At 41.1% G+C, this 15,785-nt stretch overlaps 2 protein-coding genes across 9 annotated transcripts in view; one reads left to right on the plus strand and one right to left on the minus strand.

The window, feature by feature from the left end:
- LOC139463821 (advillin-like) overlaps nt 1–4,818 on the plus strand; it is a 54,209-nt gene extending 49,391 nt beyond the window's left edge. Inside the window, exons 25-26 of one of the 6 annotated variants that reach the window (XR_011653063.1) lie at nt 458–4,432; nt 4,466–4,818. Coding sequence is in view for 1 of the 6 variants with exons in the window: in XM_071245167.1 (XP_071101268.1) it covers nt 458–571 (114 nt within the window). In the remaining 5 variants the exon portion in view is untranslated. Of the gene's footprint in view, nt 1–457 lie in introns of all 6 variants that reach the window. The other 5 variants (XR_011653064.1, XR_011653066.1, XR_011653067.1 and 2 more) reach the window with 5 other exon arrangements.
- Nucleotides 4,819–7,235: 2,417 nt separating this feature from the next.
- The window catches only part of LOC139463822 (cilia- and flagella-associated protein 65-like), a 46,838-nt gene continuing 38,288 nt past the window's right edge, over nt 7,236–15,785 (minus strand). For all 3 annotated transcript variants that reach the window (XM_071245169.1, XM_071245170.1, XM_071245168.1), the window contains 10 exons: nt 14,627–14,785; nt 13,918–14,061; nt 13,504–13,620; nt 12,903–13,046; nt 12,489–12,569; nt 11,568–11,770; nt 10,620–10,748; nt 9,704–9,995; nt 8,460–8,590; nt 7,236–8,199 (listed from right to left, as the gene is read on the minus strand). In XM_071245169.1, coding sequence (XP_071101270.1) covers nt 8,037–8,199; nt 8,460–8,590; nt 9,704–9,995; nt 10,620–10,748; nt 11,568–11,770; nt 12,489–12,569; nt 12,903–13,046; nt 13,504–13,620; nt 13,918–14,061; nt 14,627–14,785 — 1,563 coding nt within the window. In that variant the 3' untranslated portion in view covers nt 7,236–8,036. The remainder of the gene's footprint in view (nt 8,200–8,459; nt 8,591–9,703; nt 9,996–10,619; nt 10,749–11,567; nt 11,771–12,488; nt 12,570–12,902; nt 13,047–13,503; nt 13,621–13,917; nt 14,062–14,626; nt 14,786–15,785) is intronic.

Below are 15,785 nucleotides of genomic sequence, written 5' to 3' on the forward strand. Positions count from 1 at the left end.
CTTGGAAACACAAGGGTGGGATACGAGGGTGGTATAATGGCAGTATAACACTGGGTTTGTAGATGGTGTTCCTGGGAAACACAAGGGTGGGATACTAGGGTGGTATAATGGCAGTATAACACTGGGTCTGTAGATGGTGTTCCTTGGAAACACAAGGGTGGGATACTAGGGTGGTATAACGGCAGTATAACACTGGGTCTGTAGATGGTGTTCCTGGGATATCTGTTTCAGCTAGTCTACAACTTGGTGTTTGGTACACATCCGACATGGATTCTAGCCCTAATTATCAACCACTGGGCTCCCAGATTCTATAATTGACAGGTTGCTTTGACATAGCTGTAACACTGCTGATTGGGGCACAGTTTCACTCATTCCTATTTATCGAGACCTTTTCAATCAAATTTCATCTTGTAAATATCATTCATCTTGTAAGTATCTTTTGTTGACTTTGTTTCAGATTCATTTAACTCCTGACGAGTTCAAACAAATCTTCAAATGTAATTACGAAGATTTTAGTAAAAAGCCAGCATGGAAACAGCAGCAGATCAAGAAAGCGCTGCAGCTCTTCTAGACAAGATGGTCACGTGTTTCAAATTCTGCATAACACATGCTTTTGTTCTCAGAACATTCATTACCTTTCACCCCTACCTGGCTGAATGGAAAACTCCTTGGTTATTTCAGGAATAGTTCATTACAGAAAAGAAGGAGTGTTAGAAGAATTGTATGATGTAGTATTACCATATATCTTTCATGAATCATATTTATACAGGGATATAGCATATGCACCTTTATGGAACCACTTTCTGTTTAACAGTTTCAAATCAACTGTTAATGAAGTAATGGTATTCTCTGATTGGCTAACTGAAATAACCAATCAGGACCCATCACTGCCAGGTGCACTGTGATTGGTTGTTTATTTTTGTAGATACTTAGTGGAAAAGAGATTTGTATACTACTCATGGATTGACATTCATTAACGAGAACACATATTCTTATACAGAGTTCAGCTGTTTCTATATTGAGTTTTACACCTCCATCTTTACTGTCAATATTCTACTTGTGTGCAATCTACACCTAGTATTTACTGCTGAAATATATCATGAGTTGGATACACGTTTCTGGCTAAACCCTGTCTCACTGAAACCTAGGTTTGTATTGGATTAAGATTGAGTAATTTAACCACTGTGTACCATTTTGGGAGTTTCCGATAAGGTTTTATCATTTATGCTCAATTCAGTTTTGTAATTAGAAGAAAACTGTATTTTTCTGTTGTAAGGATCTCATTTCTTCCATTAATAGTCATGGATATTGTTTATTTCTATACGCTGATATCATTCCGAATTTTATCACTTTTTATCAGTTTAAAACTATGATCATAATGTAAAAGTATGCATTGCTGATATTTTGTTTTATCTCCTTGTTTAGATTCATGTTTTGTGTTGGATATCATTCAAAACTAATAAGTCCTCACTTATTGACTTGCTCACAGATTTATATTTTGATTTGTTACCCATTTTGCTCAATGGACACAGTAGGGAACAATCCTATCTATGTATGCAGAGTTTATGAAGAGTAATTTGTGACCCATTATGGTTGATATATTTTCGGGCAATGATGCTTGAACACAGTGAAAAAAGGTGGTCAATTTAAATTTTACCTTTATGTTTTTGTTTTTTATTTTTAATGTGAAAGGAATGATAGACATGAAAAAGTAAGGCCATTAAGTGTGGTTATTTTCATGCCTAAAAACCAAGAATATTATTTTTTAGCATAAGAGAACGTAACCCAGCAGAAATATGATATCATTTCTACCTAAACTTTTAGATTTGTTTGTGTACATAATATAATAATTATAATCATAGTCATAGTTTGATACTACTTCCTGGTAAATTATGGATCTTATCGTATTCACCGTTCACGACAATACAGCATGTGCTACACTGTTACTGTTCTGAGACTGTTGGTCATTGCTTTTGTTTACACTGTTGAAGCATTCCATTGTTGTATGATTTGAAACAAACTGACCCTTGGTGGTCCTTGTACAAGCAATATGTAAAGGGGGTCAGCACCGTAATGTTAAGCTCACAAAGTATGGGTGTCTGTTTTCGCCCTCAAATTAATGATGTTTCACTTCATGACGTTTCAGAGATTTGTCTCTTCCAAATATTCAGTTTATACATTTATTTTTACACTTCATACATGTCTTTTGTGAATCTGTACATTTTTCATCAAGTGGATGTGTTGTGAGACAAGAAGCAAATTTGTACTGCAAAAATAACTTGGAAAATGTTCAACCAGGGTAGACAATGCTCAAGAATCTCAACTTAAATTTTCCAAATCATTCAAAACTTGATCTTCCACTTTGGGTATTTAACACTTTAATTTTATCGGTTTTGTTATGATGCATCTGTATGGAATGATATGGAGTACAATGAAACTGGCATGATGTTATTTTGTGAATATTCACCATGAAACTATCAAGTTTATGTATATCATAATATTTGTAGATGTGTATATGGAGTTTATGCATAATCATTTAAGTAGATCTGTGAAAGGCTAGATTTGAGGCTGTGAATGGCTAGATCTGAGGCTGTGTATAGCTTGATCCGAGACAGCTTATGGCTAGATCTAAGATGGCTTATGGCTTTATGAGAGGCTGTGAATGGCTAGATCTGAGGCTGTGTATAGCTTGATCCGAGACAGCTTATGGCTAGATCTAAGATGGCTTATGTCTATATGAGAGGCTGTGAATGGCTAGATCTGAAGCTGTGTATAGCTTGATCCAAGACAGCTTATGGCTAGATCTAAGATGGCTTATGGCTATATGAGAGGCTGCATAACCATATCTCTGATGGCTTTTGGCTATATCTGTGGATGTATATGGCTAGATCTTAGGCTGTGCATAGCTTGATCTGAGACAGCTTATGGCTAGATCCGGCACAGCTTATAGCTAGATCCGAGACAGCTTATGGCTAGATCCTGCACAGCTTATGGCTAGATCCTGCACAGCTTATGGCTAGATCCGACACAGCTTATGGCTAGATCCGGCACAGCTTATGGCTAGATCCGGGACAGCTTATGGCTAGATTTAAGATGACTTATGGCTATGTCTGAGGCTGTATATAAGGCCATATCTCAGATGGCTTTTGGCTACATCTGAAGCTGGTTTGACTAGATCTGATTAGAATGGCAAAAGACATTATCGTAGCAGCACATTTAAAAGCTCAAGTTTTGCTACAGTAGCTTCGAAAATGATGAGACCGATCAGGTTGATATTTGAAATTACAGGTGTTGTATCCTCAATGAAGATGCTGCTATTATTATGGGTTATCATGTAAATGCCTATACACCTATTTCTCACAACACGAATAGTTCAATTGTTTTCCATTTGATACTGTCATCAATTCAATTTGAGACTCATCCTTATCACTTGTTAAGTCGATGTATATTAACCACTGTACACTGCTGAGAGATCTGAACTGGTAATAAACTATCACCAAGAGTAGGCATTTGAGAGATCTGTCCAGTGTACATTTTGTTGAATGATGTTTTACTGTGTGAATTACTGCCACCTGTAAAGCCTTCAAGATGGAATCACAGCATGAAACATACATTAAAGAACAGCAAAGACCACAACACAAGGTTAGGGTAGCTGTCACTGGACAGGGGAACAAGACTGCTCTGAAACCCAAGCAGCTCATAGGTTGCCTGTAGAACATGATTACTGACACCAGAGTGCCCTGAATGTACAGGTTGTCACTGTCTATAGTGCCCTGAATGTACAGGTTGACACTGTCAAGGTGCCCTGAATGTACAGGTTGTCACTGTCTATAGTGCCCTGAATGTACAGGTTGTCACTGTCAAGGTGCCCTGAATGCACAGACTGACACTGTCAAGGTGCCCTGAATGTACAGGTTGACACTGTCAAGGTGCCCTGAATGTACAGGTTGTCACTGTCTATAGTGCCCTGAATGTACAGGTTGTCACTGTCTATAGTGCCCTGAATGTACAGACTGACACTGTCAAGGTGCCCTGAATGTACAGGTTGTCACTGTCTTTAGTGCCCTGAATGTACAGGTTGACACTGTCAAGGTGCCCTGAATGTACAGGTTGTCACTGTCTTTAGTGCCCTGAATGTACAGACTGACACTGTCAAGATGCCGGAATGTACAGGTTGTCACTGTCTATAGTGCCCTGAATGTTCAGACTGACACTGTCAAGGTGCCCTGAATGTACAGGTTGTCACTGTCTTCAGTGCCCTGAATGTACAGACTGACACTGTCAAGGTGCCGGAATGTACAGGTTGTCACTGTCTATAGTGCCCTGAATGTTCAGACTGACACTGTCAAGGTGCCCTGAATGTACAGGTTGTCACTGTCTTTAGTGCCCTGAATGTACAGGTTGACACTGTCAAGGTGCCCTGAATGTACAGGTTGTCACTGTCTATAGTGCCCTGAATGTACAGGTTGACACTGTCAAGGTGCCCTGAATGTACAGGTTGACACTGTCTATCGTGCCCTGAATGTACAGACTGATACTGTCAAGGTGCCCTGAATGTACAGGTTGACATTGTCTGGTGTGCCCTGAATGTACAGGTTGTCACTGTCTATAGTGCCCTGAATGTACAGACTGACACTGTCAAGGTGCCCTGAATGTACAAGTTGTCACTGTGTGGAGTGCCCTGTCCACACAGCCTCACTGACCACTACTTCTCACTTCCATCCTCCGAGATCTTCCTCTACTCGGTCTGTATCTAGATGTATACACACTGTAAACAGGCATTTGCTTCTTACATTATTAAAAAAACAAGAATATAAATGACTTGTTGTTTGTTGGTATCAACAGTAATCCAGAATATGTGACTAGAAGTTAATGCAGTAATTAATCCCATCAAGCAATCCCTAGCCTTGGGGGGTCAAATCCCATTCCCTGACTATGACTGACCATACATTTACACTTAGGACCTTTAACCCAGTCATCTAAGGCACTGCAAGTTGCTGTGTGTCCCATGGGCACGCCTGAAACCTATGATCAATTACTGGAATACTGTTCAAAGTGGCATTAAACCCAACTCACTCACACATATATTCCCTTTCTCTTGTGTGATAAGCTGTCACGTAAGTCCAAGGTCACACAAACAGCTCATGACCACATCAAACTAAGACGTTTTGATAGTATCTTCCCCAAGCTTAACATCCATTTACCTTTAGGGCAAGGTTTATGGATGAATACAATTTGGTGACCCAGACCCCAGAAAATAGTTATCCTGACTTGGTAATGATCATTTAGCAAGTTTGTGAAAATATACATGAGCAAAGTGTTTGATTCAAGGTCGCATTGCAAGAATATGTTAATTCTTAATAATAATCATTTCACATTATTCTTGTGTTCATACATGGCCTCAAAATACAATACTACTAGTTTGGTACTATATTTCGGCAAGCATAACATCCTAGATTCCAGTGCGAGGGATGCTGAAAAGTTCTAAGCCTAACTATCATCTCCCCAAACAGAAGGGATATTCGAAACTACCTTGATTACAGAAATACAAAGAAGTATCAAGTGATGGAAAAGGATGGACTAGGTGTAACATGTGGCGTAACCTTGGGATGTAACATGGGGTGTAACATGAGGATTCACAACATGCGGTGTATTGTAAGTCTGCAAACAACTAAGAGAGACGATGGATGTGTGGTGAAAAAATTAAAGTTTAAGATGACTTAATCAATAATTTTCTCATGATTGGTCTATAATTCAGTTATACGGCATGGCATGGTTCAAATCAATCTCCTAATGATAACTTGAAGAACTCGCCTCTCTTCTTGCAACGCCTTTCCCGGTTTGAGTAGCGAACGACCTTTGTCTCCTGGTCATATCCCAGACGATCTATTTGGCAGAGATCAGGACTCAGGGCTGGCCATTGCATTCTGGTGATGTAAAACATCTTGCTGGATGTAGTCAGTTACGATACGTGCACGGTGGGCACAAACATTATTGTCTTGAAAGATGAATCGTGGACAGCATTGCGTGCAAAAGGCACAACTATCACAATATGCAGTAGTGACAGTCCTAGTGATCCCGCCCTATATTACAGACACAACCCAAAATGCATGTTGCCTTCCGTTGACATTTGTTGTGACAAACACATTATCACCTAACCATGAAGTCCAGAGTGAATCTTGACTCATCTTAAAACATTACACAATACCATGACCGATTCCCCCAGTTTCTACACTCTAAACATCATTGGCGTCCGGCTAAAATGCGTCAATTCGTTAGCGGTGGTTGCTGAGCATGTAGATTAGCTGCTTTCTAATTGACTGGCCAGTAACTTAAACTCCAGTGGTCTGGTGCTAGTGAACTACGGTTTGATAGGCTGTTTGTTCTTAATTTCTTAAAGCTTGGTTCTGATTTGTCCTGGCCTTGTGTTGTTGACCTTGGGCACCCTGTGCAGTGCTGATCATAAACATTTTGTGTCTGCAGAAACCTGTTCCCAAATCTGCAAATCACAGACTAAGACACATTGAACATATTGGCTACCTCGCATAGTTCTAACAGTTTCAAGTAGGCCAATAATCCTCACGTGTTCATCTCGTAGACAACACATTTCCAATCTGACCACAAATACTGCAGTAAAGCAAGAGTAGAGAGCTTATGTGTTACAGTGGATACTGAAAATCACAATACTAATGGCTGAGTCATTTGATGACCTTTCACTGAAGTGTCAAAATCAAGAAGACCCCCTACCAACATGCACGGAGGCATTGCTTGGTCAATGCAATGTTTAGTTCTGATACCGTTCTTTCTCTGGAAGTCATTTTTCAAAGCTGATCTTTTTTCGGACAACCAATCATTAATATTTGTATTTTAGAATCCCCTACTTTATTTGGAGAATATATGATGGACTGCGTTGATGGAGTTGGTTGCTAATTATTTTCAACATCCCCCTCCGAGGTCCACACTTCTGACCAAGACATAGAGTGCCTGGATCCTGCTGGTGTAGAAGTCTTCCTCCTGGTGATGTGACATATCCTCAACAGCAGTAATAATGTCATCATCAGTTGCATAATGCTTGCCAGACAGATCCTTCATGTTTGGGAAGAGGTGCAAAGCTCAATGTGCCAAATGTGGTGAATTTGGAGGCAGTTATGCATTCAATCCCAGATGACCGTTTTATTTTCATACCAACACACCTGCAATAATACCAAGACAAAACACACTGACTTAACGGTAGTTGTTTATTCCTTCCTCAATCTACACACAAGCTGGACGGATCGTGGGTGTCGCAGGACTGAATACTATTATGTACAGGAATACTAGCGAGGACATATCACAGACTTCAATATCACAATGCTGTACAAGTCAACTTGGGATTGGAAACAAAACTTGACTGACACAATATCACCATGAATACAGTCATAGGTATGATGTTTCTCACATACATTTTGTAAAGCAAAGTTACACATAATTCACTCTTCTTATTTCAAATATAATGTCAGTTTTCACGATCAGTATACGTTTACATTCTCAGACAGTTGGTTGTTCAGATTTAATTCTTTTTATAGGTCACCGATACAAATATTTTAACAAACAAATTATCATGTAATATGGAACTGGAATTATAATTTCTAATCCAGTCCTAGATCAATGTTAGAAAAACAGAAAATTGACAGAAAAGTTAGAAAAATCATATTCTGGAAACAAATTATAATGTAACAGAAATATACTTTAACCACATCCAAAATTACGCATTCATGTCTAAAAGTCATACAATACAAAAATAGTTTTAAGGAATTTCCACAATTTGATGATATTCTGTTACTACAGTTTGGGTCCATTCCAAAATGGTTATATACAATATCATTACACAAAAGATGTACACTGACAAACTCAAAAGCATTTCACCCCTTGGTTTCAAGTTCATACGTCACATTCAAGAAAACTTCCAATCCAGAAGCTTCAATACTGTTCCGTGTTTCTCCACTCGTACAAAATACTGAAATCTACTGGGTTGACAGTGATTCATCACTGGATGTTCAGAGTCGTCCAGTCCGACTGCCAACTGAAGAAGGGCGTTTAGGAAGAGCGATGAAGCGAGGACGAGCTGTGATGTTGAATTCCCCCGAAAAGGCCTCAGTCATGATGTTCAAGAGGGTGTTCTCCAGCACCGATTCCAGGGAGTTGCCAAACTCTGACGTCCTGAAATAGGAATGGCAGTCAATACTATGTCTCAGAATAAATGCAATACAAATATTTTGGGAAAAAGGAAGACAGTACAATTTCATCTGGTCCAATTAAATCTGAGGCCAATTTAAGGCCTTTTCAAGTCCGTGTAAAACCTTGCAGAAGACACCTGTTCAATAAGGAATGCAATCATCCCTTCTGTTTCAATGTCCAGCGTAAACTGACATAATAACATCGACCAGGGACCAAGATTCTGCAACGGGTATTTGACCTACTTCTTGATGGTCTGTTTCTGGTGTGTCTGCTTCTCGAGCTGCGCTGCTCGTCTGGAGTCCGTGCGGGACGGATGCTGTGATGGAGCTGCTGATCGGACCGAGGACGGCACACTTCCAGCTGTCACGGAGCCCTGGGCAACATGACAACATACATACAGAACCCTGGCAACATGACAACATACACACAAACCCTGGCAACAGGACAACATTCATACAGAACCCTGGCAACATGACAACATACATACAGAACCCTGGCAACATGACAACATATATACAGAACCCTGGTAACATGGCAACATACATACAGAACCCTGGCAACATGACAACATACGTACATACAGAACCCTGGCAACATGACAACATACATACAAACCCTGGCAACATGACAACATACATACAGAACCCTGGCAACATGACAACATACATACAGAACCCTGGCAACATGACAACATACATACAGAACCCTGGCAACATGACAACATACATACAGAACCCTGGCAACATGACAACATACATACAGAACCCTGGCAACATGGCAACATACATACAGAACCCTGGCAACATGACAACATACATACATACAGAACCCTGGCAACATGACAACATACATACAAACCCTGGCAACATGACAACATACATACAGAACCCTGGCAACATGACAACATACATACAGAACCCTGGCAACATGACAACATACATACAAACCCTGGCAACATGACAACATACATACAGAACCCTGGCAACATGACAACATACATACAGAACCCTGGCAACATGACAACATACATACAGAACCCTGGCAACATGACAACATGCATGAACAGACTCACACCACTTGGGTACATGGACATCACAGCCGGGTCCTGTTCACAAAACAATCTAAGCATTAAGACGATCATAACTCTCCTACTTCGCTGTCTCGAATAGGGCCGATGTCACACATTGTTATCATTCTATTTTCAGTTAAGTCATCTCACACAACTAGAATAGGACACTACCTACCAAGGTACATCATTTCTTTTAATGCCAAACTTAGCAATATTCCAGCTATTTATAGGCGGCATGCTAATATTGGTCTTGAACAGACACTCCAGTGATTGATATTGTGAGCTGTCTGGGTACGATGACATGCAATCAACCAAGTCACTGAGTGTGACCGCTCAATCCATATGATCCAGCAGGCATAGCTTAGTGAGGAACTGTTCAACCCCATCGGGTTAGAATCTCAGAGTGACAATACCAACCTTCTGGCTGTGTAGACTGACTGACGACATCCTGCTCTCCACACTGTTAGGAGTCCCCCTTGCACCATCCTCCACTGACACAAGTGACGCCGGACTACCCCCCTCTCGGCTGCTGGTCTCCCTGGCAGGTGTCCCCCTGGCTGAACTGTGCCTGGACCCCACTTGTCTCTCAGATTCCTTGGCAGAAGGTGGTGCCGTCTTTGGCCGCTGACCAAATTGTCTGAAGTAGGGGATCTCTTCCTTGGCCACTTTCCTGACTGCTTCATGGAAGTATGCATCGTCCAGCAGGCCCCTGGTAACAGTCAGCAGCAGGAGATGTACACCATCATACATACGTTTACAGAGGAACATTAGAGTATACATGACATTAGCAAACTGATGGTGATCACAGGAGTGATAGCTGAAACACACATTCAAAATAAGTGCATGGCGATTCAAACAAGGAGAAATTACGACGAGTGAGTGAGTGAGTGAGTGAGTGAGTGAGAGTGAGTGAGTGAGAGTGAGTTGGTTTTAACGCTGCTTTTAACACTATTCCAGTTATATCACGGCGTGTCAGCTTAATGTGGGAGGAAAGCCGGAAGTGATGCAGGTCTCAGACGTTGACCACTTCGGTTCAAACCACAAGCACGGGTATGGTGCTGACAAACCTAGAAACATAATCGGGGCGAACTGGGATTCGAATCCACAATCATGGGTTTCTGACATGCCCAAGAGACACAACTCTGCACAGCGAATTGCACGGTGACAACTGTGACCCCACACCCATTGTGAAAACATTGAGTTTAGAGCTGTACATTGTGTCAAACTGTACGGTAGTCTGAACAGTGAAGCTGTAAGCAATACAATCCACTGACGTCCCCACACGCTGCCATCAGTACTATGAATGAAAAGGGGACATGAATCTGACAGTTACCTGAGGACGTTGCAGAGGACGCCGGAGATGATGTTGGCCTCGGCCTGGTTACAGTGGATGGTGTTTGTGATGGCAGCCATCTGCTCCTGCTTCCTCTCGACAGCCTTGCCCAGCTTCTCACTCAGCGATCTGCACAGGAAGGCAATGTGGTGTTACCATGTCAATCAGTCAGTCTTCAACATCACAGTCATGTCTATCACAGTGGATTGTGAATGATTCCTTTTGGACCAGGCAAACAAGTGACTGACACTTTTTATGACTTTCCCAAGGCAGTCTTCATCTTCTAGAGGTAAGGGTGTTAACTGATTATAATAGGCTGGAATTATGGAGTAATTGTTTGGCTGGACTCACGAGTCTATGCATAGTCCAATAAAAATAAAATAATGAAATTGACATCCAGTTCATAAACTGCTGTGCAGATTTCAAACGACTGCAGGATTTGCAAAGCATGTGTACCACCAACTCGGCATCAACATAAATTTTCCAAATATTTTCATGTTTTTTATGAAAATGCTCATGTGATTTGATGCATTTCGCAACTAAGACCAGTTTTATCACAATATAGATTTTGATTAGGGTGCCGCCACTTTGTTAGAAGCAAATGCAAGTGATATGAGAGGTGGAATGTGATTGGTTGATAGTACAGACATAACATTGCGCTACCATTGAGCCCAGAAATTTACAGTCTAGTTCGGCAAGGGTGGAAACTGGACTTTCAGTTAACTCCCTTGCCTCAGGAGGATGCAAGGTACTATGTAGGCTTGTTGTTTAATCCCGCACTTAGCAATATTTCTCCAACTGCCCATAAATAATCACGTCGGGGCCTGACAATCCAGTGATTATTATAAGAAATGATCCATGCCCTCATGGTGGCATGACAAGCCATCAACCAAGTCACCGAGCCAGATCACCCAATTACATCACAACCAGTATAGGACCTCTTCTCACCTGTCTATGTAGTATTTCCTGTAGTCATCGGGGAAGTTCTCCTGGAATTCTTGCACGTCGTGTGTGCGTGCCGTCAGACCCAGGTGTAGCAGGAAGGGGCGGGGTGGCGTTGGCTTCTCCCACAATTCCTTCTCCTTCCTCTTCCTCCGTCTTTCTTCTGCCTTCACCTCATCAGAAGACTTCTGCTTGATGGGAGGGAGCGTCTAACACACATACATTCAGTCAATAAAATATGTAGAGATGCTTTGATCACAATATATTTATTGTCAGTATATGTTGCAGTATTTTTATCAATCAAGTGATTGAGATCATGAGCATCCATCTACGCAAATGGCAAACGATGACATGCATCAACCAAGTCAGCAAGCCTGACCAACCGATCCCGTTAGTCGCCTCTTACGACAAGCATGAGCTGCTGTAGACCAATTCTAACACAGATCTTCATGGGTCAATCATTAATGCCACAGGTTACAGAGATGTAACAATATGGTTGGGTCACGATGCAATACAGATCCTGGTATTTTTATTTAATAATATGATATTCTTTCTTTTTGCAGGTGAATCACAACCCTGAATTAAAATGAAATAAAAAAGGGCAGAAACATTGGTAGATGACTCTGTGAATGTTATGCTATTTATAGCCAACCGAGAATCTGCGAAAGCGGGCTGTTGAAATATTACTGTTATTATTCACTATATTATAACTTGTAATGTAATGTATTGTATGTATGGCGACACAGGGGTTGTAAATCAATGTATTGTATCGTTGGCCTTGTACGGGGATACAACACTGTATCGCGATATAGTTACATCACTCCAGGCCAGCAATACCACAGCCATATCATTGCTGCCTTTATGACAAAGCCATGGCCACTCAAACAGTTCTGGAGATGAACGAGGACACAGTTAGCATGTACTGACCCTGTATCTGGTCAGTTCCCCATCTGGGCTTGGCGTTGACCGGTAGTCGTCCAGAGACTGGAGGCGGGATGAAGGACGTTCCTGTCACAGATACAGCATGTAACCATCATCAAACTTCACACATATTTTGAGTTTGCCTCAGCCAGTTCACAACTGGATCCTTCTCTGTGGGCCTTACTCATTATGTCAATAAACCATCCATAATTTCTTTTTCAGATTTTCAGAAGCAAGATTCTTAAAATATTGAAAGTTTGATATTTTTTACCCGTTATGTCAATAAATCATACATAATTTCTTTTTCAGATTTTCAGAAGCAAGATACTTAAAATATTAAAAGTTTGATATTTTTTATTAAAGCAAGCCAATAAGATACATCTCCATCTGTATGATTTTAAGGTCTTTAAAATCACCTACCACCACCTCCACATCATCAGCCAGTCTGAGGTCAGCATTGAGGTCATTCTCTGTGATGACAAACTCCTGCTTCTGACGTTCCTTCTCCGCCTCCCAGTCCACTAGACTCTTCTTGTACTCCTCCATTTCATACTCATCTGTCACCTGCAACATCACCAGTATCATCATCAATTCAACATCGATTATCAGCAGCAGCAGCAGCAGCAGCAGCATCCATGCCATTGCTGCCATCATCATCATCATCATCATCAATCCATCATCGATTATCATCATCAGCAGCAGCATTCACGTCATTGCTGCCATCATCATCATCAGTATTGATCCATCAGCATTAACATCAATCAATCATCAATAATCATCATCATCATCATCAGTAGCATCATGCATTCTATAGCTGACACCATCCTCATCACCCCATTCTAATTGCTGCATATGTTATCCTGTCTCTAACACAAATCCCAGACCCCAGAATATTATTCCAGCCCCTAAACTGCTAGCTACAGAGATGCATATATTCCATATAAAAGTGAGTTGGTCAGGTGCAACATCAACATGAATTGTGCTAGTTTTATTTCAGCATGAAATATATCCAAAATCTTACCTCACACACAAGATCGAGGTCATAGAATGATGGCACCCCAGCAGCAAGGAAGGTAACTCGGCACATCCCGATACCTCCAGGCTCCAGCTGACCCCTGACCGGGGAGATGGACAGACACTGGACAAACACAAGCATCTTGTAGCAGCATCATCAACAACATCAACACAGACCATACTGCCAACGGCTTCATGTCCATTTAAGTTATGAATTCAGCTGGGACACGACGATATGACATAACAATAATAACAGTCCAGGTGGAAGCCATCATTACAAGCAATTCAAATATATCCAGGTAAAACATTATTTATGTTAAATGTTAAATATTCTATCCAGTATTTCATCCATAGCACTGTAGTATAATACGTGTACAGAATATTTGGATCTTTTACACGTCACCTTTATCAGAACACCTACCTTGCTGTCTGCTTGAGACGTGACATGCCATTCATAGGACACCGGCCGCTGCTGTGACCTGTTGATGACAAATACCATCTGGCGGGCCAGACTGAAGAGAGGCATGTTGTTGAAGGAGACACGTTCTCGGGACAGGTACACGAGCTGCAACACCAGCAACACACTCATACCAGCATCCTCCCTACACTCATCATGATACTAAATGATGGGAAATAAGTCAACCAAGAGGTCCATGGACAAGACCATCGTCCTCAGTTTCAATATGGACACACATTAGTAGTGAACTTTGTAAACCAGGCCCAGCTTAAACATGTATAATTCTACTGATTTATTTCTATAGATGACTTGTATATAGAACTAAATTAAAGTGGACCAAAAGCTTATTTCTTGACCCTATTGCATCACAAACCCAGATGAAAATGTATTTTTTAGAATAAAAATATCATTTGTACTTATCCTGACTCATTCTTATCGCTTACTCATGTGTATGAGTCAGGATAAGTAAAATCATTGTTTTCTTCTGAATAAAAAATTCTTGTGACATCACCTGAAGATGCTTGTTGATTCTACTTCCTGAATCAACAGATCCAAGTGACTTTTCCATTAGATAAAACTCCTGCTATTAAAGTTCAACCGTTACGTCAACAACATATGGGTAGAACACCAGAACCTAGAATGTCATTGTATGATTGTTCTCGGGTTAGGGTACCTGTCCGGGTATGGCCACACTCTGCACACTGGGTACGCCGGTCAGGTCGTGCTGGTCTGTGATCGGCATGGTGTCTCCCATCACCCTCTTGTCGAACCCCACCCCGGTGAAGGTGATGATGGCTGTGTCGCCGTGATGGACGTGGACTGGGACGTCGATCTACAACCCACCAACATGTACCTTAACAACCCACCAACGTACCTATACAACACACCAACATGTACCTATACAACACACCAACATGTACCTATACAACACACCAACAATTACCTATACAACACACCAACGTACCTATTCAACACACCAACATACCTATACAACACACCAACATGTACCTATACAACAAACCAACATGTACCTATACAACACACAAACATGTACCTATACAACACACCAACAAGTACCTATACAACACACCAACGTACCTATACAACACACCAACATACCTATACAACACACCAACATGTACCTATACAACACACCAACATGTACCTATACAACACACCAACGTACCTATACAACACACCAACATGTACCTATACAACACACCAACATGTACCAACACAACACACCAACATGTACCTATACAACACACCAACATGTACCTATACAACACACCAACGTACCTATACAACACACCAACATGTACCTATACAACACACCAACATGTACCTATACAACACACCAACATGTACGTATACAACACACCAACATACCTATACAACACACCAACATGTACCTATACAACACACCAACATGTACCTATACAACACACCAACGTACCTATACAACACACCAACATGTACCTATACAACACACCAACATGTACCTATACAACACACCAACATGTACCTATACAACACACCAACATGTACCTATACAACACACCAACATGTACGTATACAACACACCAACATGTACCTATACAACACACCAACATGTACGTATACAACACACCAACATGTACCAATACAACACACAATAACATGTACCAATACAACACACTAACGTACCTATACAACACACCAACATGTACCTATACAACAAACCAACATGTACCAACACAACACACCAACATGTACCTATAAAACACAAACATACCTATACAACACACCAATGTACCAATACAAAGCACCAACGTACCAATACAACACACCAA

The sequence above is a fragment of the Haliotis cracherodii genome, unplaced genomic scaffold (assembly GCF_022045235.1).
Source record: "Haliotis cracherodii isolate W230 unplaced genomic scaffold, xgHalCrac1.p SCAF_16, whole genome shotgun sequence".
Lineage (NCBI taxonomy): Eukaryota > Metazoa > Mollusca > Gastropoda > Lepetellida > Haliotidae > Haliotis > Haliotis cracherodii.